We start from the raw sequence: 25482 nt of genomic DNA on the forward strand, positions 1-25482 counted from the left end.
AAAAAAAAAAGCAAGCAAACAACAACGATGACAAAAGTGAAAATACTATGTTGTAATCCACACTCAGTCCCCACAGTCTGTTCTCTGGGTTCAGATGGCTTTCTTCACCACAAGGTTGGATCTGAATCACCTGGCTGTTGAAAAGAACCATGTCCATCAGAATTGATTATCATATAATCTTGTTTCTGTGTATAATGATCTCCTGGTTCTGCTCATTTCACTTAGCATCAGTTCATTTAAGCCTCTCCAGGCTTTTCTGACATTATCCTGCTGATCGTTTCTTATAAAGCAATAATATTCCATAACATTCATATACTATAACTTATTCAGCTATTTTCCAACTGATGGGCATCCACTCAGTTCTAGTTCTTTGCTACCATAAAAAGGGCTGCTAATGTATACCTTCTTAAAAACAGGCATAACAATTCCCTTGTATATTGATTTCCTCTTCATTTCTGCCTTTATTAAGTACCTGTAATATCCATATGAGAACTAAAAATCAATACTATATACTAATTCTATTTGCTCAATATCTCTGATGTCTTTTCCTACCCTCCATCACAAAACTTGTTATCTAGAACATTTTTCTACTTCAAAGAGGCTAAAAAGTATCTTCAAATCTTTCTTTCAAAAACTTCTTGTCATCTCCCCAAATTAATAAGTCCTTTTGTATTACCATTATTGCCTACTTTCAGTACAGCTGAAATTTAATGAATTTAATTCAATTAAAAGAATTTTTTATGAAGCAGCTAACACAAAAATTTTGTATGTCCTCAAGTTACAATGGGAAAAGTTAGAATTTTAGTATTATATATACCTACCTCCAAGACCCAGATCTTTAAGAGCATGAAAGCCTCCTGGCTGTAACAATTCTCCAACTATCCTATCAGGCTCTTTTAAATCTCTCTCAATTACAGTCACTTTTCTTCCATCTCTGGCAAGTACTGCAGCCATAGAAGATCCAAGTACCCCTGATCCCACAATAATAACTTCTGGATCACACTCAGAAGTCACTAAGGTAGGTTCAACTGTTCCCAGAAGAGTTGACTCTGGAGCATCCACTTCTTTTTTGTCCTGTGTAAGAAAAGAGACAATACTGAATTACAATTTTTCCCCCTTCTCCCCAGTCATTCTGATAAAACACAATACACACACACACACACACACACACACACACACACACACACACACACACACACACACACACACACCCTCCTATAAAATAAGAGCACTTTATACCTAAACAGGGGTTCTCAAACTGCGGCCTGCCAGGTTATGGGGCAAATGGGCTGAGGCAGTTTGAGTTCTTGTTTTTAATACAGTCCAGCCCTCCAACAGTCAGAGGGACAGTGAACTGGCCCCCTATTTAAAAAGTTTGAGGACCACTGCCCTAACACTTAAAAACAACAGGCTATTGACAATAAACTACTGATCTATGGGAGTTGAATATTAATGTAAAAAAAATTTAAGAACCAGGTCATTATTACTTTAACTTTACTTTTTAATGCTAGTAAAGCAATTTTATTCTACATGAAATGTTTTAAACTAAAAGAACAAACTTAAAGAGTTGTTGGTACTATAAAACATAATTTTTAGCAAAGCAATTTGGACAGTAATTTACTATTCAGTTCTAAATCAAAATAAATGAAAATAAATACATTACACATTATTTACAAATAAATAAAAACATTCTTTTTCTAAAACATATTTTTGGAAACTATTAAGGTGATAATTTGAAGAAATTAAAAACCAGGGAAAAGACAATGGTTAACTTCGTTTTGAAAGAGATTTCCAAAACCGAGTAGCGTACAAATTTTATTTATTCATTCATTCAACAAATATTTGAATGTATCCAATACACTAAATATATGCCAGGCACTAGATTCTAAGAAACACCATTAGTTTTAACAGAAAGATGTCAAAACCATAAATTTTCAGAGTCAGAATGATTGGAATCAGTATTAGAGTCCAAGAACCCTCGAGTCTAAAAGTGATCAACTCCAAATTCATGTGGAATAAATGTACTCATCCACAAAATCCCTCTTGTTAGCTATCCAGCCCTGGCATCTTCAGGGTCAGGGAACTCATGACCTTTCAAGGCAGTCCATTCAAGTTTCAAATAGAAAATGGTAGATAGAAATCTCCTTGTTCTTTCTAATTATGTTTGGGATTCTTTTGTTATTATATGTTGTTGCTGCGAAATCATTTCAGTCAGGTCTGACTCCTCCTGACCCTAATTTGGTATCTTCTTGGCAAAGATACTAGAGTGATTTTGCTATTTTCTTCATTGCCTCATTACATAGATGCAAAACTGAGGCAAACAGGGTTAAATGACTTTCCCAGTTAAGAAGAGTCTGAGGCCAGATCTGAAATAAGGAAGCTTCAGCTTTCTGACTCCGGGCCAACATCCAGGTACTATGGCACCAGCTGTCCCCAACTTTAACTTTAATCACCAAGTAAGCAAGCTCTACTCAAATCCTACTCAAATGCCTCATTCTAGCATGGAAAAGTCTTTGATTCTCAAATGTTACCAAACACAAATTCAGACCAGAACTAGGATGTTCAAAAAGCTTTAAATGGATCTGGGAAAAACTCTGTCACTTTTGTCTCATTAAATTTCTTTTCTTGTGGTTAGTCTATCAAAGTATTTTTCAATATATTCACTCATTAAACAGCTACTTAGTAAAATGCTCAATACATGCAAAGCACTAAGCTAGGTACCAGGGAAGGAAATAAAAATAAAATAAAGACAACTGGTCCTTGAATTTAAGAAACTCACAGTAAGATATGACAATACACAAATATATAATATGTGATAACTACGAAACAGAACTGATTCTAAAAGTACAAGTAGTCTCACATATAAATTAAAGTTCAAGGAAGGTCACAGTAGTGACTTTATATCATCAGTAAAAATAAGCATGTCATTTATGTACTTAAGTTGTTAATAATTTTCAACTGAGTAATACCAAGAATATTGGTGTAATACTCAACAAAATTCCAAAAGAAACTATGGATTTGGACTTAGAAATGAACGTTTTAGGAACCTATTCCTAGCACAAAAAGCAGCCTAAAGTGGGAGACAGAGAGTTGACCTAAAAAATCCCAAAGATAGGAACCAATGTAAAATTTGATACTATTCACCCTTCTCATTCATAAAATATTTTGGAATCTGATAAAAGTTAAGAATAACCCTAATACATCTGTCACAGATAAGACTTTTTCTGTGTGTGTGTGTGTTTTTTTTTTTTTTTTATTTTAAAGGAGAAGGAAAATTTGGAAAGTCGTCTTTAAAAGCTGCTACAGTATCGCCCCAATCTAGAGTAGAAAATGCACTGTTTGAGGGGGTAAGAATATGGGATGGGAAGATTTCCCAAATGGCTCAAAATTAGCTAACAAGAGGAACCAGAGAATCTTACCTATGAGGCCAGATGCCAAGAAGCCTATCTATAACTATAATGAGAGGATCAAAATCAAGATGGCAGAGAGAGAAGCAACATTTTGCCTAGCTTAGTCAATATATCACTTCCATAACAATCTAGAAAATGCATCATTTTGAATTCTAGTCATTGTGCTTCAATCCCAGGACATTGCCAATGACTGCAGGTGTCAGAAAAGACACTGCTCCATAAGACCCTTCTTCCCACTACATACCTTATATCCCCTATTTGTCTTAAAATCTCTCCTCCATGGGTCCTGTATCTCCACTCCCCTTAGTGCCAGTTGTCCTGGGAGTTACAATTTCCCCCTATCCCAGGGAAAAGGGGATAGGGAACAGTAGAATGAGTAGATTTTTCAAGCACTAACTTCTCCAAGGCCACACTCAAGGTAAGGTTCCCATCTTCCTTCATACACCAATATTTCTCTACTCATAGGAACATTCATCTATGGAAACTCTTCCTACCATGAAATGACAGGTCTTCCTCACCCCCCACACCTGCACTCCTTTCCTCCCTCCTTCTCACCCACTCCTCAGTAAGCTCTATTCTTTTTGAGACCCCAGAGCTCACCATATGACCCAGATACAGCAAACATTCCTATTAGAATTCCCACCCCCAGCCCCCATTCCCTTCATGTACTTTCCTTTGTCCTAAAAAAAAAAAAAAAATCCCCATTGATTCACCTTCATATGTAGGGTGTTGTCAGATCCAACCATAATGTTCCTTGTCTGCATCTTCCCTGTTACCTCCACCAGATTTCTATCTTCACCCTTGTCTCTGTGTACATTTAGACATACATCTCTTACTGGTCTCTCTTTCACTGCTGCTGCTATTCTCCTTGGCTTCATTTATTCACTCTGCTGCATTTCTGGTTTTGGAGTGTTTGATAAGCAAATAATATCTTCAGTTCTGGTTTCCTTTATAAAAATATTTCAATATATTTTATTATTTACCATCCAGCTTTTTCATGTATGGCTAAACTCATATTTGCAGGGTAGGTCATACAGGGCTGAATCCTGAGCTCCACTGCTATTTGGAACACTTTATTCCATTCCCTACTATAGTTTCTAGGGAGTGAGGAATAGTCTTGCATCATTTGAATTTCCTTTCATTTGTATTTGAAAGTTTTTCTCCTGATCATTTGTAGAAGTTGTTATTTCTAAAATGAAATTTTAAATTTAACCATGTGGAATATGCAGACCTTGAATTTTTTTTCTGGAGGCCATCTTTCAATTGAATTTCATTTTCTATGTTCAAAAGTTCTGGGTAATTCTTTTCTATTTTTTCTTTTATTGTAGTGTTAAGTTTTTTCTGTCCTGTTTTTCTTCTTAGAAACCTATGATATAATTTAGGCTGTCTCTACACATCTTGACTTTGAGATCAATGTTTAGATTATATGTGTACTGGGAAATTAATAATAACTAATCAAACAATCTGAGTAGGTGATTTATTGGCTAGGCATTCAAAAAGATTAGATCAGTGGACTTATGTCACAGTTCTCTTTTATTGTCCTCAGTTTTCCTAATTATCTTGATTCAGTTTCCCTAATTGTTCTGCTCAGTCCAGTGAAACCTCCCCCCTCCCTTTTAATCAGAATATTTGATACCTCCCCTCACTCTTAATCAGAATATCTGATAAGAATAACAGATCTTATATTTTAGAATACCAGAATGTCTCTCCCCATCCCAAACTATAAGAATATCAGACACTGTCTTATCAAGATGCCTCTCCCCACGTGGGGGGTGCCTCCACCGATTATGTCATCCCATCTCCAGTGGCTTGCCCCACCCTGTCAGAGTCCTGTTCCTGCTCTCAGCACCCTGACTCTGCTCTTGCCTCAGTTTACCCCCTGAATCTGAGCCACGTGTATATATGTCATTGAGAACCCACATTGTTTGCTAGATTCTTGGAGACGACAGTCTCATTCAGCCCTGGGACCAAACCATGGATTCATGTGGTCCCAGTAAATCTCTCCCTTTTAAATAAATTATTAAATACTCTCTAATCTCTCTCTTGCCTCAGTTTCTCTGGCATTACAGACTCCCTCAGTTAGTACAAAGACCCTAAATACAGCGTAAAATAGATTTTTATACCCCAAAAACAAGTCCAAAAAGTTCAATTAGTTACAAAGTAGATTATATAAACCATATACCACTTCCTATATGCAGATGGATATAATTAGTCAACATATTTTCAGTTTATCAGTAAAGAACTCTGAAACCTACTTGGGCTCATCTCCTAACTGGACCAAAATTTATTATTTCCCCCTCCCATTTTGTAATCTTTGATACAATTAGAAATTAGATTACCTAATTTTGTATCCTGGTTAATTGTTTTTGTTACAATTGATTGCACTTTTTGGACTTATTTGATTATTTTTGGCGTATAAAAATCTGCTTTATTCTGTATTCAATGTCTTTGGACTAAATGGGAAGATAAGGATTATGTCTCTCTTCCCCAAAACTGATATGGAATTTGTGGGATTGCTTCAGTCCCACCAGTCTTGCATACAGTGGCAGTGGCAACCCTTCTATTTCAAGAACAAGACAGTAACTTTTGGCTCTGGGCACTTCTCTCTGACTGTCTCTTATGCCTGGAAGGTTCCTCAATTCTCTCTGTTGGTTTCTTTGGCTTCCTTCAAGTCCCAACCAAAATCTCATCTTCTACTAGGATGTGAGTGGAGAGGTTAGAGATGGTTAAGAACATTTGAAAATCATTAACATAGAGAAAACAAACTCATAAGAGATGAGATAAGATAAAAGTGTAATAATACAGAAGTAAAAGGAAAGAGGATTCAGGACAAAATTCTGAAGGTATGATAAGTCAGGAGGACCTGAATTCAAATCTGGTCTCAGACACTTAACACTTCCTACCTGTGTGAACCTAGGCAAGTCACTTATCCCCAAATGCCTCAGGGGAAAAAAAGTGATGAGGAAAACGTTATTAATTCAAGTTAAATTTAGAAGTTTATGCTTGCTTACTTCAAAAAAAAAAAAAAAAAACTTTTATAGGGCTAGTTATCAGTGTACACTGGGGAAAGGATCTCTCATTCTCACATCGCAAACCTACCTCCTTGATGCTGGTAAAGCAATTTAAAGACAGAATTTCCTGGATATTTTTCTGTGTATCTCAATAGTTTAAATTTCTTTTTACTTTCATTCTTAAAATCAGCTGAAACTCAAATTGAGTCACTCAGATGCTTTCTGACACCATTTCCTCCTTTATACATCTCACATGAATTCTGCTGTCTTCTACTTTACTCTGTCTCACATGAAGAGAGGTCCTAATTCCTTGCAAATTTATCCATAAAATAAAGGCTCAACTTTTAAAGATGAATATTCTATTGTTATTGTATTGATGTGAGTCACAGAGACCTGTAATTCTTAAGAATTTAAAAAGATTATCAACAAGGTAATAAAAAAGAAATATGTTGTAGGCAAGTGTAAGTTGTGTCAATTTATAAACAAGGAACTGTAAAAGAAAAGCAGAAAAAAAGGATGCCACCAGGAAATTATGACCCCTGAAAAGAAGATAAAATGGTTAAAGAGAGTGAGAAATAATCAGTAGGTCAGAACCCACTGGTACCCTACCAGGAGAAAATGAGGAAGGACCCCAACACATGGAGTGGATATCTTGTGATCAATTTAAGGAAAGAAATGGACAAGAGTTACATAGGATAAGAAGGCACTGGTGACTTGAGATCAGCACCGTTGAAAAGACTATATTCCACAGAAGAAATCATACCTTCCCTTTAAGTACTTGATTACTGTAGCACAAAGTCAATTATTTCCCTTTATTATTTCATGCCACTTTGTCTTAGAAATCTAGCCTTCAACTTTTCTCACCTAACCAATTATAAGATACTCTTGCCAATCTCCCAAGTCAGTCTCCCTGATTAACTGGGCCTCTAATCTCTGTAACTTCCCTGCTCAAAAATGGGTATATAGAGAGGAAGCCTCATTCCTTCCTGTTCTATCTCTACCTTGTAAAATCCAAACTTCCTGGTCTGGCATCCGAAGCCTCTACCATCAAGTTTATCTTTTCAAGTTTACCTTTTATATATCCTACACTTTAATAAAAACAACAACAACAACAAAAACTGGACCACTTGTCATTTTCTTATTATTTCTTACTCTGCCACCTCTGTATCTATGCTTGTACAATTTCCTACATCTAAATTATCTTTTTTCTCTCCCCCAACTGCATCTCTACTTACTGAAACATCTTCAAGTCCAACTCAAACACAACTCTATAAAGCAGCCTTTCCTGATATTCCCAAACAGAAATAATTCACTCCTCTTAACTTCCTATGAACTAATTCATAGTTAATTTATGCATTTAACACATTCTATTTCATAATTTGGGTATCCTTAATTCCCAGAACCATGCCTTGCAGAGGAGTAACTGCAATAGATTCAACAAAAGAATGTGTAAGTATATATTCTAAATATCATCTCACTCTCCCTCATCTCACATCTCCAATTAGCTACTAGATTTTGTCATTTTAACTGATGTGGGTTGTGGTCCCTTTAAGAAACTAATCCTTTCAGATTGATTTATTCCTTTCTGATTCCCAACCCCTACTAGCTGATGCATTACCAATTCAAGAAGCCAAGACTTTGATTCACAAATCCTGGTCAAAAGCACCCTTTTGGATTCCAATAGGAGATCTGGGCCTATCCCAGCCCCCTCCCAGATCTGAGACAACTTGGGACTTTACCCACAGGTCCCTTTAGTTAAATCTCTCATTATAAAAGAGCCAGACTGGAGTCTTCTCTTTGCAGAGGCTCCAAACATGGCAGCCTTATGCCTGGCATGCCAAGGATCTCTGCCCACTGGAACACTGTTTCTGGTGCCCTCTTATCTCTATCTTTACCTTTTATTAACTAGACTTTAACCTTACTTCCAAACCCCATAATAAACCTCATTTTTTTTTAAAATCAATCTAGGTTTTCGGGTCTGTAAATTCCTTTACAGGGGACTCTGGCGCCGCTACTAGACCTCATTTAACTCCGTATCCTTGAGCCGAATCCAAAAGGGTTACAGGGGAGCTCCATTTGATTCCCTGTATCCCAAACCTGCCACTAGACCTAAAAATTTCATTTGGGTACCCCAAATCTATACCTCATCATAACCCCCTTTTGCCACAGACACAGTTATATCTTAGTGCAGGGTATAACCGAACACCAGTTATATTTGCTACCACCCATCAAATATATATTAAAAACAAAAATGTAGTATCTATGCATTCATACAAATGTCTCTTGAGAGGATCAGACTATTTAAGCTCAAAGAGATTCACCTTTCAAAGGCTAGCTATCAACTGATGAAATCTTTTCCTTTTGGAGGGAGGGGACTAGAGAGGGCGGTGTGGATGGAGGAGGAAATAGTTTTTTTCAATCTGGCTTTCACCATCACTCAAATGAAATAGCTCTCTTCAGTTACCAAGGATTTCTTAATTACCAAATCTCATGTTCTTCTCTCATTCTTTAATCCTTCTCAATCTATCTACTGCATTTGACACTACTGTTTATTACCTTTTCCTCCTAGATATTCCCTTTCCTCAGTGTTTTCAATGACACTACTCTTTCCTGTTCTACTTCTTTAGTCTTACTTTTTAGTGTGTTCATCCTCTATATCATGATCCCTAAATCATTCTGTTATAGGCCCTTTTCTCTTTTTCCTCTATACCCACTCTTGGTAACTTCATTAGCTCACATGGTTTTAACTATCATCTGTATACAGATGACTTCCAGATATACACACATATGTATATCATTTTTCTTTCTTCCCCAGTCCTAGTCTTTCCATTTAGTTTCAGTCCTGGATCACCTACTCTCTATTAAACATTTCAAACTAGATGTCCCAGAGACATTTTAAGTTCATCTAAAAATGAACCCATTAATCTTACCACTGTCCTTCTCTTTTTCTATCAAAGGCAACAGTATCATTCCAATGTTTCTGGTTCATAATTTTGTCATGTTCCTGGACATCTCACCCCTCCTCATCCTATGTATCCAATTAGCTATCAGATCTTGCCATTTTGACCCCTTCTTTCAACACACACAGTTGCATTTTAGTATAAGCTTCCTCATCAATTTTCGCCTAGATTATTGCAACAGCCTCCCACAACTGGTCTATCTAATTTAAATCTTTCACCGTTCCAGTCCATCCTACATACAGCTGCCAACCTTTTCTTTAGAAGAAACTTGAACATGTGACTTCTTTTAATCAACTCCAATAGTTTCCTATTACTTTTGGAATAAAATGTAGACTCATCTGTTTACCTTTTAACGCTCTACATAATCTGATCCCAAATTATCTTTCCAACCTCACTGGACAACATTACTTCCTCACTCATATTCTGTGATCTACCCCGAATTGGTTAATTTATGAAATTGGCAGGTACATTCAGTTCTTTGGGCTGGGAAAGACCACAATTACAGCAGAATACGAAGTGGCAATCACCTTTAATAAAGCACAGAAGGTGCAGGAGAAAATGGAAAAGACAGTTCAGAGACAAGTAGCAAAAAGGGACACAGAGGCAGACGGCATGGGGTTGGTGAAGGAAGCCACGCAGTGATGGCTAAAGGGAGAGGCATAATTCACTCACAAAACTATGGACTGGAATTGGGAGAACTGGGCAGCATGGACCTGATGGAGATAGAGGAGTAGGGAGAGTGGGGTGGGTGGAATTTGAAGTCTCATTTTTATACAATTTTTGGGGGGGGACCAGTCCTGTTGCCACCCTGGAATTAGCTCATTAACATATCCAAATCACCTCAGCTATCAGTTAAACTTTAAAGTTAACATATCTTTGTCATCTCAGAGTTATTAGCATCATCTGGAATTCTGAGGGTCTGGAACTTGGCTCATATGAGCAGAACAAGATAGATTTAACACACAGCCAAACTGTTCTTGTGGCTGTTCCTTCTTCCCCACACTCCATTTCCCATCCCTAGGCCTTCATACCGGCCATTCCGTGTACTTAGAATACACTCCCTCCTCATTCATAACTCCAAGAGCCTGTTTTTCCTCTAAAATGCAGCTTAATTATCATCAGCTTCCTGAAGCCTTTCTAATATCTTTCCTCACAATTGCTATTGACTACTACAGCATACTACCTTACACTGAACCTTCCAATAAACTGTGTTTATTAATTTTATATTTATACTGTGTATATTTTTATATATTCTTTTTGCACACACACCCCCATTAAAGTGTAAGTTTGTTACAAGTTGGGATTGTTCCATTATTTGCAGTTGGATCTCTAAGTGCCTAATAGCACATAATAAATACCTTATAAATACTTCTTATTTGAGTTATCACAAATACTTGAGATCTACCAATGCTTGGAAAGTTGTGTTTTCTATCTATTAAAGGAATAAAATATAATTATGTATTGATCTTCTTTCTCTGCCACACACGTCTCTATTAACATTAGTTTTTTAAAATTTAAGTGCCCATGGAATAGAAGCTTAAGTTTTTCTATGTGTTTTTTCTTCTTTCATGAGTTGGACACTACTTCTAATATATATTACACAAATAAGCAATTCTAGATAGCATAATAATGACTAAGTTTTAAAATTGGAAGAGATTTTGCAAATAATCTAATCCAAATCTCTCTATTTTATTATGAATGAATCTGTTATTAAGATAAACACCAGTATTATTTCATTCTAGACATCTATATAATCTTCCAGTCTCTTCAATAATTTTCTCAAGTTATTCTGCCATAGTGACAGAACTTGATTACTGGACTTCTGTCCTTAGTAGCATTTCTAGATACTTACACCCTTCCTCCTATAGCCATTATTTTGACTTTGACCACAGCAATACTGCTGTGTGTAGGTCCTAAAAATTCATCAAATATTGAGAAAGGATATGTTTATTCATAATGGTTACTGGCTTTTTAAAAATTAGACTATTTTGATACAGTTGATCTATTAGTTGTCTATGTGCCATCAGACTGAAAAAGGACTTTGGAAAATTCCAGTCCAATTAACTTCATTTATTTTCCAAACTTATTCACATCATCGGCATGTTTCCTATTTGTGTTATTATTTGGTGGCACTTCTAGAGTTTGTATGAAACGTAGATTTTCAAGGCCCTCAAATTCTTCAGTTTTTCCCTTTTCAGATTTAAATTGGTCCTCAATTCCTACTCTTCTTTTTATCTAAACTGGGACTAACACTAACATTTATCTAAACTGGGACAAGCTTTTTCTTAGGGTTGCTCTACAATAACCTCTAATACATAGGTGTGAAATTTGAAGCTAAGGATATTAAGAAAAGATGGTATGAAATCCTTGCCTACCTAGGATATAATTTGTTTCCAATTTTGTTATTATGTAGCATATGCAAAAAAAAAATCAAATGATCCATATCAGAAGCTTATTTCATATACTCACTTTGCCTACTTTAGTGGTCAGCCCCATCTCAGAATATCAGAGAGGTCTTTGAGGTACTTTGAATTCTTATAGTACCACAGCATAAAGGACTACCACATATTCTGTATCCTTCTTTTTTTTTTTTTTTTTTTTTTTTTTTTTTTACATTTTACATGTGTTACAATATAGTCTAGGTACAATACATGTGTGCGAATATCATTTTCTTGTTGCACAATAAACATTAGAATCCGAAGGTACATGCAACCTGGGCAGACAGATATTAGTGCTAACAATTTTGATTCCCCTCCCAGTGTTTCTTCTCTGGGTGCAGCTACCCCTGTCCATCATTGATCAACTGGAAGTGAGTTGGATCTTCTTTATGTTGAAGATTTCCACTTCCATCAGAATACATCCCCATACAGTATTGTTGTTGAAGTGTACAGTGATCTTCTGGTTCTGCTCATTTCACTCAGCATCAGTTGATTTAAGTCTCTCCAGGCCTCTCTGTATTCCTCCTGCTGGTCATTTCTTACCGAGCAATAATATTCCATAACCTTCATATACCACAATTTACCCAACCATTCTCCAACTGATGGACATCCATTCATCTTCCAGTTTCTAGCTACAACAAAAAGAGCTGCCACAAACATTTTGGCACATATATGTCTCTTTCCGCTCTTTAGTATTTCTTTGGGATATAATCCCAGTAGTAGCGCTGCTGGGTCAAAGGGTATGCACAGTTTGATAACTTTTTGGGCATAGTTCCAAATTGCTCTCCAGAATGGCTGGATTCTTTCACAACTCCACCAGCAATGTATTAGTGTCCCAATTTCCCCACATCCCCTCCAACATTTGTCATTATTTGTTCCTGTCATCTTAGCCAATCTGACAGGTGTGTAGTGGTATCTCAGAGTGGTCTTAATTTGCATTTCTCTGATCAGTAGTGATTTGGAACACTCTTTCATGTGAGTGGATATAGTTTCAATTTCTTCCTCTGAGAATTGTCTGTTCATATCCTTTGACCATTTATCAATTGGAGAATGGTTTGGTTTCTTATAAATTATGGTCAGTTCTCTATATATTTTGGAAATGAGACCTTTGTCAGAAACTTTGTTTTTAAAAATATTTTCCCAATTTGTTACTTCCCTTCTAATCTTGTTTGCATTAGTATTATTTGTACAGAAACTTTTTAGTTTGATGTAATCAAAATCTTCTATTTTGTGATCAATAATGATCTCTAGTTCTCCTCTGGTCATAAATTCCTTCCTCCTCCACAAGTCTGAGAGGTAGATTATCCTCTGTTCCTCTAATCTATTTATTATCTCCCTCTTTATGCCTAAATCATGGACCCATTTTGATCTTATCTTGGTATATGGTGTTAAGTGTGGATCCATATCTAATTTCTGCCATACTAATTTCCAGTTTTCCCAACAGTTTTTTCCGAATAATGAATTTTTATCCCTAATGTTGGAATCTTTGGGTTTGTCAAAGATTAGATTGCTATAGATGTACCCTTTTTTGTCCTTTGTATCTAATCTGTTCCACTGATCTACCGGTCTATTTCGTAGCCAATACCAAATGGTTTTGGTGACTGCTGCTATATAATATAGCTTTAGATCAGGTACACTTAGACCACCTTCCTCTGAGTTTTTTTTCATTAGTTCCCTTGCAATTCTTGACCTTTTATTCTTCCATATGAATTTTGTTGTTATTTTTTCTAGGTCATTAAAATAGTTTCTTGGGAGTCTGATTGGTATAGCACTAAATAAATAGATTAGTTTGGGGAGTATTGTCATCTTTATTATATTCGCTCGGCCTATCCAAGAGCACTGAATGTCTTTCCAATTATTTAAATCTGATTTTATTTTTGTGGCAAGTGTTTTGTAATTTTTCTCATATAATTCCTGACTTTTCTTTGGTAGATGGATTCCCAAATATTTTATACTCTCAACATTTGTTTGGAATGGAATTTCTCTTTGTATCTCTTGCTGTTGCATTTTGTTAGTGATATATAAAAATGCCGAGGATTTATGTGGATTTATTTTGTATCCTGCCACTTTGCTGAAATTTTGAATTATTTCTAGTAGCTTTTAGCAGAGTCTTTGGGGTTCTCTAAGTATACCATCATGTCATCTGCAAAAAGTGATAGTTTAATTTCCTCATTTCCTACTCTAATTCCTTGAATCTCTTTCTCGGCTCTTATTGCCGAGGCTAGCGTTTCTAGTACTATATTGAATAGTAATGGTGATAGTGGGCAACCTTGTTTCACTCCTGATCTTACTGGGAAAGGTTGCAGTTTATTTCTATTGCATATTATGCTTACTGACGGTCTTAAATATATACTCCTGATTATTCTAAGGAATAATCCATTTATTCCTATACTCTCAAGAGTTTTTAGTAGGAATGGATGTTGGATTTTGTCAAATGCTTTTTCTGCATCTATTGAGATGATCATATGGTTCTTATTAATTTGATTATTAATATGGTCAATTATATTAATAGTTTTCCTAATATTAAACCAGCCCTGCATTCCTGGAATAAATCCTACTTGATCATAGTGTATTATCTTGGAGATGATTTTCTGAAGTCTTTTTGCTAATATCTTATTTAAGATTTTAGCATCAATATTCATTAAGGAGATTGGTCTATAATTTTCTTTCTCAGTTTTCGATCTACCAGGTTTAGGTATCATATTCTGTATCCTTCTTGAACAAACTGGTCATTATGATAGCTTCAACATAGCCAGGAATCTTATGCTGCCCTGTCTATATCTTAGATTTATAGGAGTGGCTGGCTATATGACAATGGTTAGGGCACTAAACTAATTAATGGCATTACCAGAATCCAAGTGGACAATGTTTCAGAGTTCCCTCTAAGCCTTCACATCTACTAGAGCAGCCTTAAGAGAAAGACATTTGTTATCAAATCAATTTTATCAATGACTTGGATAAAAGTATAGATGGCACATTCTGCAAATTTGCAGACAACACAAAATTAGGATAATAGATTATATAGTTCTTAAAGGATCCTGACAGAACATAACATTGGAATGAATCTACTATTATGAAATTGAACAGAAATAAGTGAAGTCTTGCACAGGTTTAGAAAAAATCCATTTTGAAAGTATAAGATGGGGGACTCAGCATGGATAGTCAATAGTTCTTTTAAAAAAAAAATCTATGGGTTTTAGAGGCCTGAAAGTTTAGTAAGTCAGCAATATATGACAGTCAAAAAAACCCTATTGAGATTTGGGGCTGCATTAAATGGGGTACAGCTTTCAAGAATAGGGAAATGAGTCTTCTTTTGCTCTGCTGCTCATGTCAGATCTTATCTGAAGTATTTTGTTCAGTTCTAGAATAACAGTTTAAATGCACTGATAAACCAGAGAGGATCAAGATGGGGTTGGCAACCAGGATAGCAAAGAGACTATAGTTCATGTCATATAACATGCCTATGTAACCTAAAGAAGACTGCATGAAAAGCTATATTCAAATACCAAGTATTTGGAGAGCAGTCACACAGAGGAGAGAGTAAGACTTCTTTTACCTCTCTGAAAGAGCAGAATAAAAAGCAATGGAAAGAAGTTGCAAAGGAGCAAATTTTAGACTTGAGCTCATGAAAAATTTAGTAATTAGCTTAACTGCCCCCAAGAATGAACTGCCTATAGAAGTGATATGTTCCCTTTCACTGGAGCTTAAGGTCTAAATAACCACCCACTGGCTTATGTTAATAGTTATGATTCCTTTTGAGAAAGTCTGCTGAAGATCCTTCCAAAATTCAATTCTATGATTCTGTGAAAGATCCTTTTGATTACTGCCACCTCCTCCTCCTCCAAATCAAGTAAACAATGGATTGAGCTTTGAAGAGTTTCACTTTTAGCTCAATTTTTTTTTCTCATCTTGTTAAAAAAAAGAGTTCAGATAGAAATGGTCCAGAGACAAAATGATCCAATATTCTTTTGTATTTAATATTCTACGGACTTTGTATTTAGGCTATAAGTTCTTCTATAGGATTATTGAAAAGGCTTCCATTATTACTATAGTTATTTTTACTTTATAATAATAAGTAAGCATATTGGTAGACTTGGAATTAGAAAGACCTGAATTTATTCTCTCACAATTACTAACTGTGCTATCTTGGGCAAGTCATTCCACCTATTTTAGCCCAAATTTCCTCAACTGTAAAATGGGGACAACAGCACTTACCCTCAGAAGTTGTTGCGAAGAACAAATGAGTTAACAGATGTGGAATACTTTGCAAACTTTAAAGCACTATATAATGCAGGCTATTATTCTTCTTCAATGTTGTATAATGATTAGATAACTAGCCTCTGAGTCAAAAATTCTTTAAAACAAAAATTACAGGTCAGTATCTGATTTTTGCATCTGGTTCAATAGATCTCTGGGAGCCAAAATGTTTAAACAAGCAAGTCATTTTGTAAAAAATATATTTATCAAAAAGTAACAGCAACCAGCTAGGATTAGGAGCTCTCTGTCCAAGTCCTAAAAACTGTTGTTATACTCTTCTTTACCAAAAGGTCTATGAGTTGGATTCTAGATCAATCTACTTGGGGGCAAAGTTAACCTAAAATGCCCCAGGTCTGTATCTCCTGATTCATAACAACCCCAAATGATATTGTAGGAGTGTGGTGGAAGAGGGTAGTGTTAACTCATATCTTTCCTATTCTATCAGTATCCTGGACTATCCAGTATTTTAAAAAATAATAATTCTTTTAAGTTTAAAACATGCATCAATATAATAATGACAGGAACAATTGATAGAAATTTTATATTGTTAAGAAAGACAATTTAAACCCATTATGATTCTGTCTCATCTTAAATCCATTACAAAACTTAAATCAACACAATCTCAAAACTAAGAAGACTCCCAAGTTAAAGAGGGAATCAAAAAACTCAAGTGTATGGCTCAACAAAACAAAACCCCATTTCAAACAGCTCTTCTTTCTCAAGGAATTTTTCTTCAGTGACATCAAAGTGTCATCTAGACTAGAAAAGTATATACTTTTTCATTTAAGCTAGTAGTAGACTGACATCCTAGAATCAGGTGAATGTGAATAACACATTTAAAGCAAGTGACCCCTAAGTAATATAGGTCTATGCACATGTCTGGAATGGTAAAATAGACCATAATAGATCTGGAAAGCATTTTAACAAAAACAAATACAGTATCAATGAAATGAAGGTCCCTTTTACTCTAGTTCAAAGATTACTTCTTTTCTCCCCCTCTTCTCCCAACAAGGAGTAAGATTGAGTCTTAGGGAAAAAGAAAAACAGACTAAAAACCTGAAGAAATACTTCTGGAAGAAGCAGACATAACTTCACTATGCAAGAGTAAAGCTGCTTAAAGACACATATCACTGGGTCTCTCAAATGCAACTGATTGTGGTTTACATGCCCAGTGGAGTCTATAAAATGAATGAAAAAATTTTTAAAAGTATTTTTTGAATGCTTACTAGCTATAAAGCACTGTGCTAAGATCAAAAAATGGAATCTCCACTGGAGACATCCAAATCAACTGAGTTAACAATAAAGTGACAAAGGTACTGAACATATGGCTATTTGTTGTGAGAACAGAGAGGCAATCCAGGATCTGCCACTGTTAGCAAAAGTCAAAGAAGAGTCATCTTGAAAAAACCCAATTTTAGTGAATGAGGTAGGTCATGCAAGGAAATAGGAAAAACTCTGCAAAATACTGCTGCAGGGTGATGCTTATATTTCCCTACAAAAACATGATTCAAAGGGAAAGCATTATACCTGCAAAGCTTAATACCATCTATGGAATGATAAAATAACAGATACTTATATTACAAATACAGACCTCAAGATATCCTGAAGAATTCAATCAATGACCTTCACTGGAGCTGGATCACAGATTAATCCAGAAAAAACAAGGACATTTTAAATAAATGTCACTCTACTAAATATTCAATATTCAAACTACATGGAATAAAAAGCTTTCAAAATTTAATGCTCTAGCAGAGATCAGAACAAGATGAGGCTTATTTTCATCCCAACTGTACTGTCAGTCACTAGAATTGTATCAAGGATGATTTCAGTATGTCTACTGAGAATGAACTTCTATCTGAATACACCCTTATTCAGTTACAAAAAGCAGTTATCTGTCCAATAACAGTTATTTTATCCATCTGTCCAATATCCCATAAAAATACAGAAGACTAATATAGAATAGTGATTTGTGCTAGGGTGGTTTCTATCTGAATCCCATTAAAAAAAAAAAAAAAGATAAGATGAATGAAATAATAATAAAAGACAAGAGTATGGTATAGTGGAGGGAGGAATGCCTGCCTCAAACATGTAATGGCTATAAAGCCATTGATTGTCACTTAATAAATTAGTGCCCAAAAGGGAATTTCCACATTCCATCACTTGAGGGAATCAAATATTTTCAGCCTAAAGACAAAACTAGAGGAGACATGAGAGCTATTTTGTTTGGCTTCAGCAGTCAGAATTTGTAGCAACAGCAAAAGTTACAAAGAAGAACATTTAGGCTTTATGTCAGGTAAACTTACTGGAGTGTAGAGGAATTCTTTTGGGGTTATGAACTGGACTAGACAATTGATGAAGCCTCTTCCACCTGAAAATTCGGTATTATTTATCACCCCAGAATTCCAGTTATGTATTTCCAGCTATCTGCTTGATCTTTGTCTTCCTTGATTTTTTCTGGTACCTCAAATTCACATATCTAAGATCAAATTCATCATATGCCCCATATCTGCTTTTCCTCACAAATTTCTTTTTTTTTTAAAAATGTATTTCTTTTTAATTTATAGAATGAAACAAGCAAGTTTTTCGGATTTCTCCCATGTATTGGTTTTAAGGGTTTAAGTCACTTGCTTAGATAAACCTATGATCTGAGGGGAAAACACAGGTGGCTTAAGTGAGCAAGCAGTTGAAGAAGCTTTACAGAGAATGAAAATGACCAAAATGACCACAAAATGATCTGAAACTAAAGCAAAAAGGTAAGACAGAAGAAGAAGGTCAAGTGAGGCAACACCTTCTCTCAGGTGAAACTGCTCCCTCCAATGAGAACAGTGAGCTTTTCCTTGACTTGCTGGTCTTTTCTTAATGCTCTTTCTGCTTTGCTTCTGGGTGGCCTTAGGTACTACTGACCAGCTCACCTCTAGTCTTGGATCTTTTCCTCTCTGCACTTTCATGACCTTGAGCCCTCCATGTTCATTCTCAGCCTCCCTTGTTGGTTCAGTAACCCAGAGCTTCCTGGGGTGCTTTTCTCTTAGTGAATTCATTAGTTCTCATAGGTTTTAAAATATCAACCCAATGCAAATGTCTCAAGAGTTACCTATCCATCCCAAGCTTCTTTCCTGAGATCCATCACCAAATGCCTATTGAACATTTTAAAATGGATGTCTCTCAAGTATCTCAAACTCAAGTAGGCCCAAACATAACTCATTATCCTTTCCCTAAAACCAGCCCCTCTATTAGTATCAGGGAAGCTACCATCATCCCAGTTGCCCAAGTTTGTAACCTTAGTGTTACAAATTGTGACTCAAATCCTTAATTCAGCTGATAAATCTGTTTTTCCCTCCCTAACATCTCTTTTCATCCCCTTATTTAAGCTTCCATCTCAGTTCAGGTCCACATCACTTCTCATTTGGACTACAGTCTACTCATTGATTTTCCCATTTCAGGTCTCTTTTAGGGACCTGAATCCACTACACACACACAAATATTTCCCTAAAGCATGATTTGGACCAATTAATCTCCCAATTAAGTTAATTCCATAGGTTTCCTATGGTCTGGGGTGGGGGTGGAGGTGGGAGAACACAATCTTTTTTGTTTTGCATTTAAAAATTCTTCACAATCTCCCTTTAGCCCTTTTCCAGTCTCATTCCACAACATTTTCCTTCAGGTACTCAAAGCTCAAGTCAAACTGTCCCACTTGCAATTCCTCACGTGACACTAAATATCCTTAATCTCCAAGTCTTTTCATTGCCAGTCCCCCAAGCCTGGAACACATCTCCCCTTCCCTCAAGACACAAAGAATTCCTAGGTCCTTGAAAATCAGCTCAAGCTGAATGAATCTAGGAAGTTAGGTGATTGAGTGGATGGGACTGGGGTTAGAAAAACTTCAAATCCCATCTCCTATTCTTAATAGCTATGTTACTGGTGAATGAGATGAGGTGAGATCTTTCAAGACAGTTGTGAAAATCGAGTAAGGCTTCATCTACTTCAGAGTTCGAGTAGGCCTGAAGGACTCTGAAGGGCATTGCCTTCCCCTCCTATGACATCTCCCTATTTCATCCAAATATGGGCAACTATGTACTTATTGGTCAAGTTCAATTTCATGGGTAGATCTCGCGTTTAGAATGTAAGACTCTCAGCCAATGAGGATGAGGGTCAGTGGTGGGAGGGGGCGTTTTGCGTTAGGGATTAAAGGTGCTGTCCTACCCACAGGAGGCGCTTCCTCTCTTCGATAGTCTACTCGAAGAGTGGGGACGCCCTTCTCGCGAGAATGTACAATAAACTTTGCTTTTCTCTAGAGCTCTCTCCAGCTTTTTTTATTAAATGGTGTTCCCTCACCATTTCCGTACCACACACTGGGCAAGTAAAATTAATCTCTTCAGTTTTAGTTTCCTCATCTGTAAAATGGGAATAATTATAGCATCTACCTTACTGAGTTGTAAAAAAAAAAATCAAATGAGAGTTATCTGTAAAATGCTTAGCAGTCTACCCAGGACACAGTAAGCATTCCTTAAATGCATGTTTTCTGACTCTGAAATTTCTTCTCATACCCTGAAAATTGGTATAGATGACAAAAAAAAAAAAAGACAGAGAAAAACAGACACACACACACCTGAGAGAGAGAGAGAGAGAGAGAGAGAGAGAGAGAGAGAGAGAGTGTTCAAATGTCCATACTTTTTGAATCAGAGATTTCATTATTAAGTTGATAGTCTAAGGAAGCCACTGATAAGAAAAAAGTTGCTATATACTGCAAAACATTTATAATAGCACTTTTTGTGATAGCAAAGAACTGAAAACAAAAACAGATATCCATAGGTTAGAGCTAAATAGGGGGCAGCTAAGTGGTACAGTGGATAGAGCACCAGCCTTGAATTCAGCAGGACCCGAGTTCAAATCTGGTCTCAGACACTTAACATTTCCTAGCTATGTGACCCTGGGCAAGTCACTTAACCCCAGCCTCAGGAAAAAAAAAAAAAAGCTAAATAAATTGTAATGTATTCTATGAATAAACTACAATATGTAGTACTACATAAAAAAGTTATAATATGAATATAATCTAATATTACTATGCTGTAAGAAATGATGATTGTGGTGAATATAGAGAACCATAGAAAGATCTATAGACTGATTACAGAAGGAATTAAATAGGGTCAAGACTCAAAACAATATATACAATGATTGCAAGAATGTGAATGGAAACACCATATTCAAAAGAATGAAAATCGAACATAGCAAAATTATAAAGCATGCTTTATAACTGGAACAAAGAGATAAGACACCATCAACTTGCTCCGTAATTGAGGTGGGAAGTCCACAAGTAAGGCACATTAAACATGTTTTCAGACTTTTTTCAATATACTGATAGATTGTACAGATTTTTTTTCTCTGCTTTTTTCTTTTCTCTGACTTTAAAAATACTATTTATTATATGGTATAAGCCTAGAAGGAAGAAAGGGAAGAATTCTGGGGAAAGCTATCATGATGTTTAAAAAAAAAAAAAAAGGAAGACTAATAAAAAATTATTTTAAAAGGTTCTTGTTTCTTTCTTTATGCTCCAGCTCCTATGTAAATCCTTTTATGATACTTTCCAACTACCAGTATCTTCCCTAAACTACCAAGTATTTATTTTGTATTTATTATTCACATCCTTATATATGTATATTGTCTTATTTGATAGAATTAAGCTCCTAAGCAAAGACTTCCATGTCTGTCTTAGTATCTACAGCTTATTAGAATACAAAGCCCAAAACATAATACATATCTGTCAGTTGATTTTAAGATTAGATAAGTGAGATGAATTTAAATTTTTCTCATATAAAGATAAAGAATTTGTCAAGGTTTGCCATTTCCTTCTCCAGCTCATTTTACAGATGAAGAAATTGAGGCAAAAGAGGTTAATTGAAAAGCTTATAAGTGTCACAGAGCCATAATAAGTGTCGGAGGCCACATTGAGCAAACTGAGTGAAATGAGTCTTCTTGACTACAGACCCAGCATTCTATCCAATCAACGTGCCTCTGGGTTAGGTTTATGCCAAATACAAAGAAGGTAAGATAAAGTCTGGGTTCCTGTCCCCAAGAGACTTACAGTCTATCTGATTAGAAACTTATAAAATATTTAATTCACTTTGACAAACATTTATTGAGTTTCTACTCTTTGTTGTGCTTAGGTAAGGATAGAGGGGATAAAAAATTTGAATAAGACATGGCTTCAGAACTCAGGAGAAAAAGAACATATCTAGAAAAAGGTAATACAGAATGTGCAAAGGCAAATGACCTGGGTTTAGCTCTATATGACTATGGAACAGTCACTCATCATCTCATTGTCTCAGGTTTCATACTTTTAATTTTATAGTTATTCATGAGTTTTCTCATAGCACAAGGAGATCAGCAACCAGAAATGGACATGCACTTATCTGAGAAAAGATGATTTCAACTGTTGGAATTATGGGAGTTAAAGAACTAAAGTTGGGGCAGCTAGATGGTGCAGTGGATAGAGCACCAGCCCTGAATTCAGGAGGACCCGAGTTCAAATCTGGTCTCAGACACTTAACACTTCCTAGCTGTGTGACCCTGGGCAAGTCACTTAACCCCAGCCTCAGGAAAAAAAAAAAAAAAAAAAAAAGAACTAAAGTTGAAGTGAGTAAAGGGGTAACAGACACTGTAAAGGGTATAGGGAACAAAGCAGCCAATCAATCAACAGAAAATTGTTGACCATTATATAACTTGGGGACACAAAATCAAAAATCTTTAAGGAGCTTTTGTGAGAAAGATATGTGCAGATAACATATAATGAACAGATTCAAAATAACCTTGGGAGAAGGACCTAGAACTTGAGGAACCCCCAAAAAAGACTCATTCAGAAACTCTTGAAAGAATCCAGGAATTCTGAGAGGCATAGGTGAGACTGAAATGCATTCTTTACATAGTCAATACATATAGTAAAGGCTCAGAGAGGGTAAATAGTGTCATATTTGGTGAATAAAATGGGGAGGGGAAAAGGGTGCTCAAGGTGAAAGAGTTTGGAAATGTAGGAAGGGGCCAACTTGAGAAGTGGTTTTAAATGCCAAATAGCGAATTTATATTTGGTCCTATAAGTAAAAGGGAGATCATGATTGGACTTGTGTCTTGAAAAAAAATCACTTTGGTTGCTCTAGGAAATAGCTTAGTTTGGGTAGTACACTGCCAGAGCTGAAAAAATAATTTTGGGACCGACAAAGCTTTTAAAAAAAAAAAAAAAGACCCAATTTATTCAACAAGGAGAAAGGAACTATGAAAACATTTTAGCTTGACAAGGTGATCAGATTTATTAAATAAATAAAATACTTTTTGGAAAGTGATACAGCTTTTCTCTGTTTTACATGAAATCTCATTTCACAGTACTCTAGCTCAGCCAAATTCTTTCCTTACATTAAAAAGGCACACCACACACTCTTCGTCCAAAAATTGCACAACATGCTGCATTTTAACTTTTGTCCCATCTAAGTTTTCTGAAGTTCAAGTGAAGTGAAAGACCTTCATAATTACCTATTTCCTTCCTTATTCCCCATCTTCCACCCCCTTTCTTATAGCTGTTACTTCCACAAGAAGTGTACAAAGTCTTTGCAGATTTACTGGAGATGTACAGGATTCTTTTTCAGGCACCGGTGGTACTCCTTCTGAAACTCCTTGACTTAAGTCATTCAGCGAATTTTAGGAATCTAAAATAATGGCCTCCTCTACAGCCTTTAAATTCTCTTATTCCATTCAGTTACTTCACAAGATGAGGTCTCAAAAGTCCCAACCACTAGGGGTAAGCAAGTAAGCAGTTCTAATATTTCCCTTTCCCCACTTTTCTTAAGTTAATCGTGTATCCCGGAACTTTTCTGGCATGTTAAATGACTCCTCTCGGCTGTAGCGTTACAAGAAATAGAGGTAGAATAAAAGAAAAGACACTCTGCGTTTGTTTTAAATTAACATCACCAAAAATAACCAGCAGTGGTTTAAAAAAAAAACACCCCAAAACATTTTCCTAACTTAAAAGTTGAAGGGGAAAAAAAAAGGTAAAGTGGGAAAAGTAGAGAGACTTGTTACTGGCCAGACCTGAATTTAACTTACCTTCCTGGATTTCAGCTGCTCCTTCTGTGCTGAAACGGATGGCGATTTTGTCCACAAAAAGCCAACAAATGGCAAAGACGAAAGAATGTCAGACAAAATCCCAAAGTGAGACGTAGTTTGCTGTTGCCTGTGGAGTCCTCCATTCCGATAATGGTATCGGTAGGACAGCACCATGCCCAAAGAAAAAAACACTAGCACACACAAGAACAGCTCCTTGTTGGCGTAAGTTACAAAGTCTCCACATTTCTTATAAAAATAGGTGAAAGTGGCAATCCCTAGAAAAGTCCACATGGTGGACAGCGGTCGGGGCAGCTGGCGAGGGGCGTCTCCCGGGAACTTCCTTCTCTCTGTCAGCAGCCTGCTCTGCCCATTCAGTCAGTAGTCTCTAGAAACAGGAGCCCGGGCCAAGTGTCCTAATAACACGCGTGTCCCAAACTCCCATGCACAACATTACAGTTTAGAGAAAAGATAAAGACAAAAACGCCCGGAGCCGATAGAAACGCCTCCTGAGAAGCCGGGGGAGAAGTTCGCCCTCCGGAGGATCCCTGGCATCAGACGGCCCCTCGCCACCGGAGCGCCCGGGCTGGGTGGGGCCCGTGGGGCAGAGGCGCGGGGGGGCCCACGTGCGCTCTTGTCCGCCCGGAGGGAGGCGGCGCCGCAGTAGTCGGGGCTCAGGGTGCCCACCACGCACTGGTCGGGCAGAGGCAACGGGCACGCGGAGCCGCGGGAGGGAGAACACCCCAGGGATGCAGCCCAAGCATCCCAGCCCGGCTCGGACACGGACGCCGCCACGGGGTCTCCGGTGGGATCGGCACACCTGGAGGGCAGGAAGCCGTGGAAGTGCCTTCAGTTTCAGCCAGGTACCCACGGAAACCGGACGATTCCCGTCGAGGGCCAAGCTGGGCGGGCACCGTCGGCAGCGGAGGAGGGTTACGAGCCGCCGGATTCTTCCCAAGGATCGCGCGCGCTCCGGGATTGGTCCAAGGCAGCTTCGAGGTGGCGGTGGGTGGACTCTTCCGTCGGGGTGGGCGGAGGAGGCGGAGCCCGGGGGGCGGGAGGCGCTTCGCGGTAACCAGAGTAACCGAGGGCCCGGGGGCGGGGCTCCGAGGCCGGCTCCGCGCGCCCGCACCCGCCTCACTCTCTCCCACCCACCGAGCTCTCGGCCGGCCAATGGCGAGATGCAGCGCGCGTAGGCCGAGATGGCGCTATGCCGGAGGTGGCCAATGAGAGGCGGAGATATCGGTCCGGAGACGCCCGGCGCCGCTAGGGAGAGATGGCGTAGGTCTCTCGGGGCGGGGAGGGATGCGGAACGCGCTCG

General features: G+C 37.3%; 1 protein-coding gene across 1 annotated transcript in view; it reads right to left on the minus strand.

Moving 5' to 3' along the window:
• The window catches only part of SQLE (squalene epoxidase), a 43456-nt gene extending 18324 nt beyond the window's left edge, over positions 1-25132 (minus strand). Inside the window, exons 1-2 of the mRNA XM_074265802.1 lie at positions 24165-25132; positions 822-1074 (exon numbers count right to left, since the gene is read on the minus strand). Coding sequence (XP_074121903.1) covers positions 822-1074; positions 24165-24455 — 544 coding nt within the window. The 5' untranslated portion in view covers positions 24456-25132. The remainder of the gene's footprint in view (positions 1-821; positions 1075-24164) is intronic.
• Positions 25133-25482: the final 350 nt, after the last annotated feature.

Source organism: Sminthopsis crassicaudata, chromosome 1, assembly GCF_048593235.1.
Source record: "Sminthopsis crassicaudata isolate SCR6 chromosome 1, ASM4859323v1, whole genome shotgun sequence".
In the NCBI taxonomy this organism is placed as follows: domain Eukaryota; kingdom Metazoa; phylum Chordata; class Mammalia; order Dasyuromorphia; family Dasyuridae; genus Sminthopsis; species Sminthopsis crassicaudata.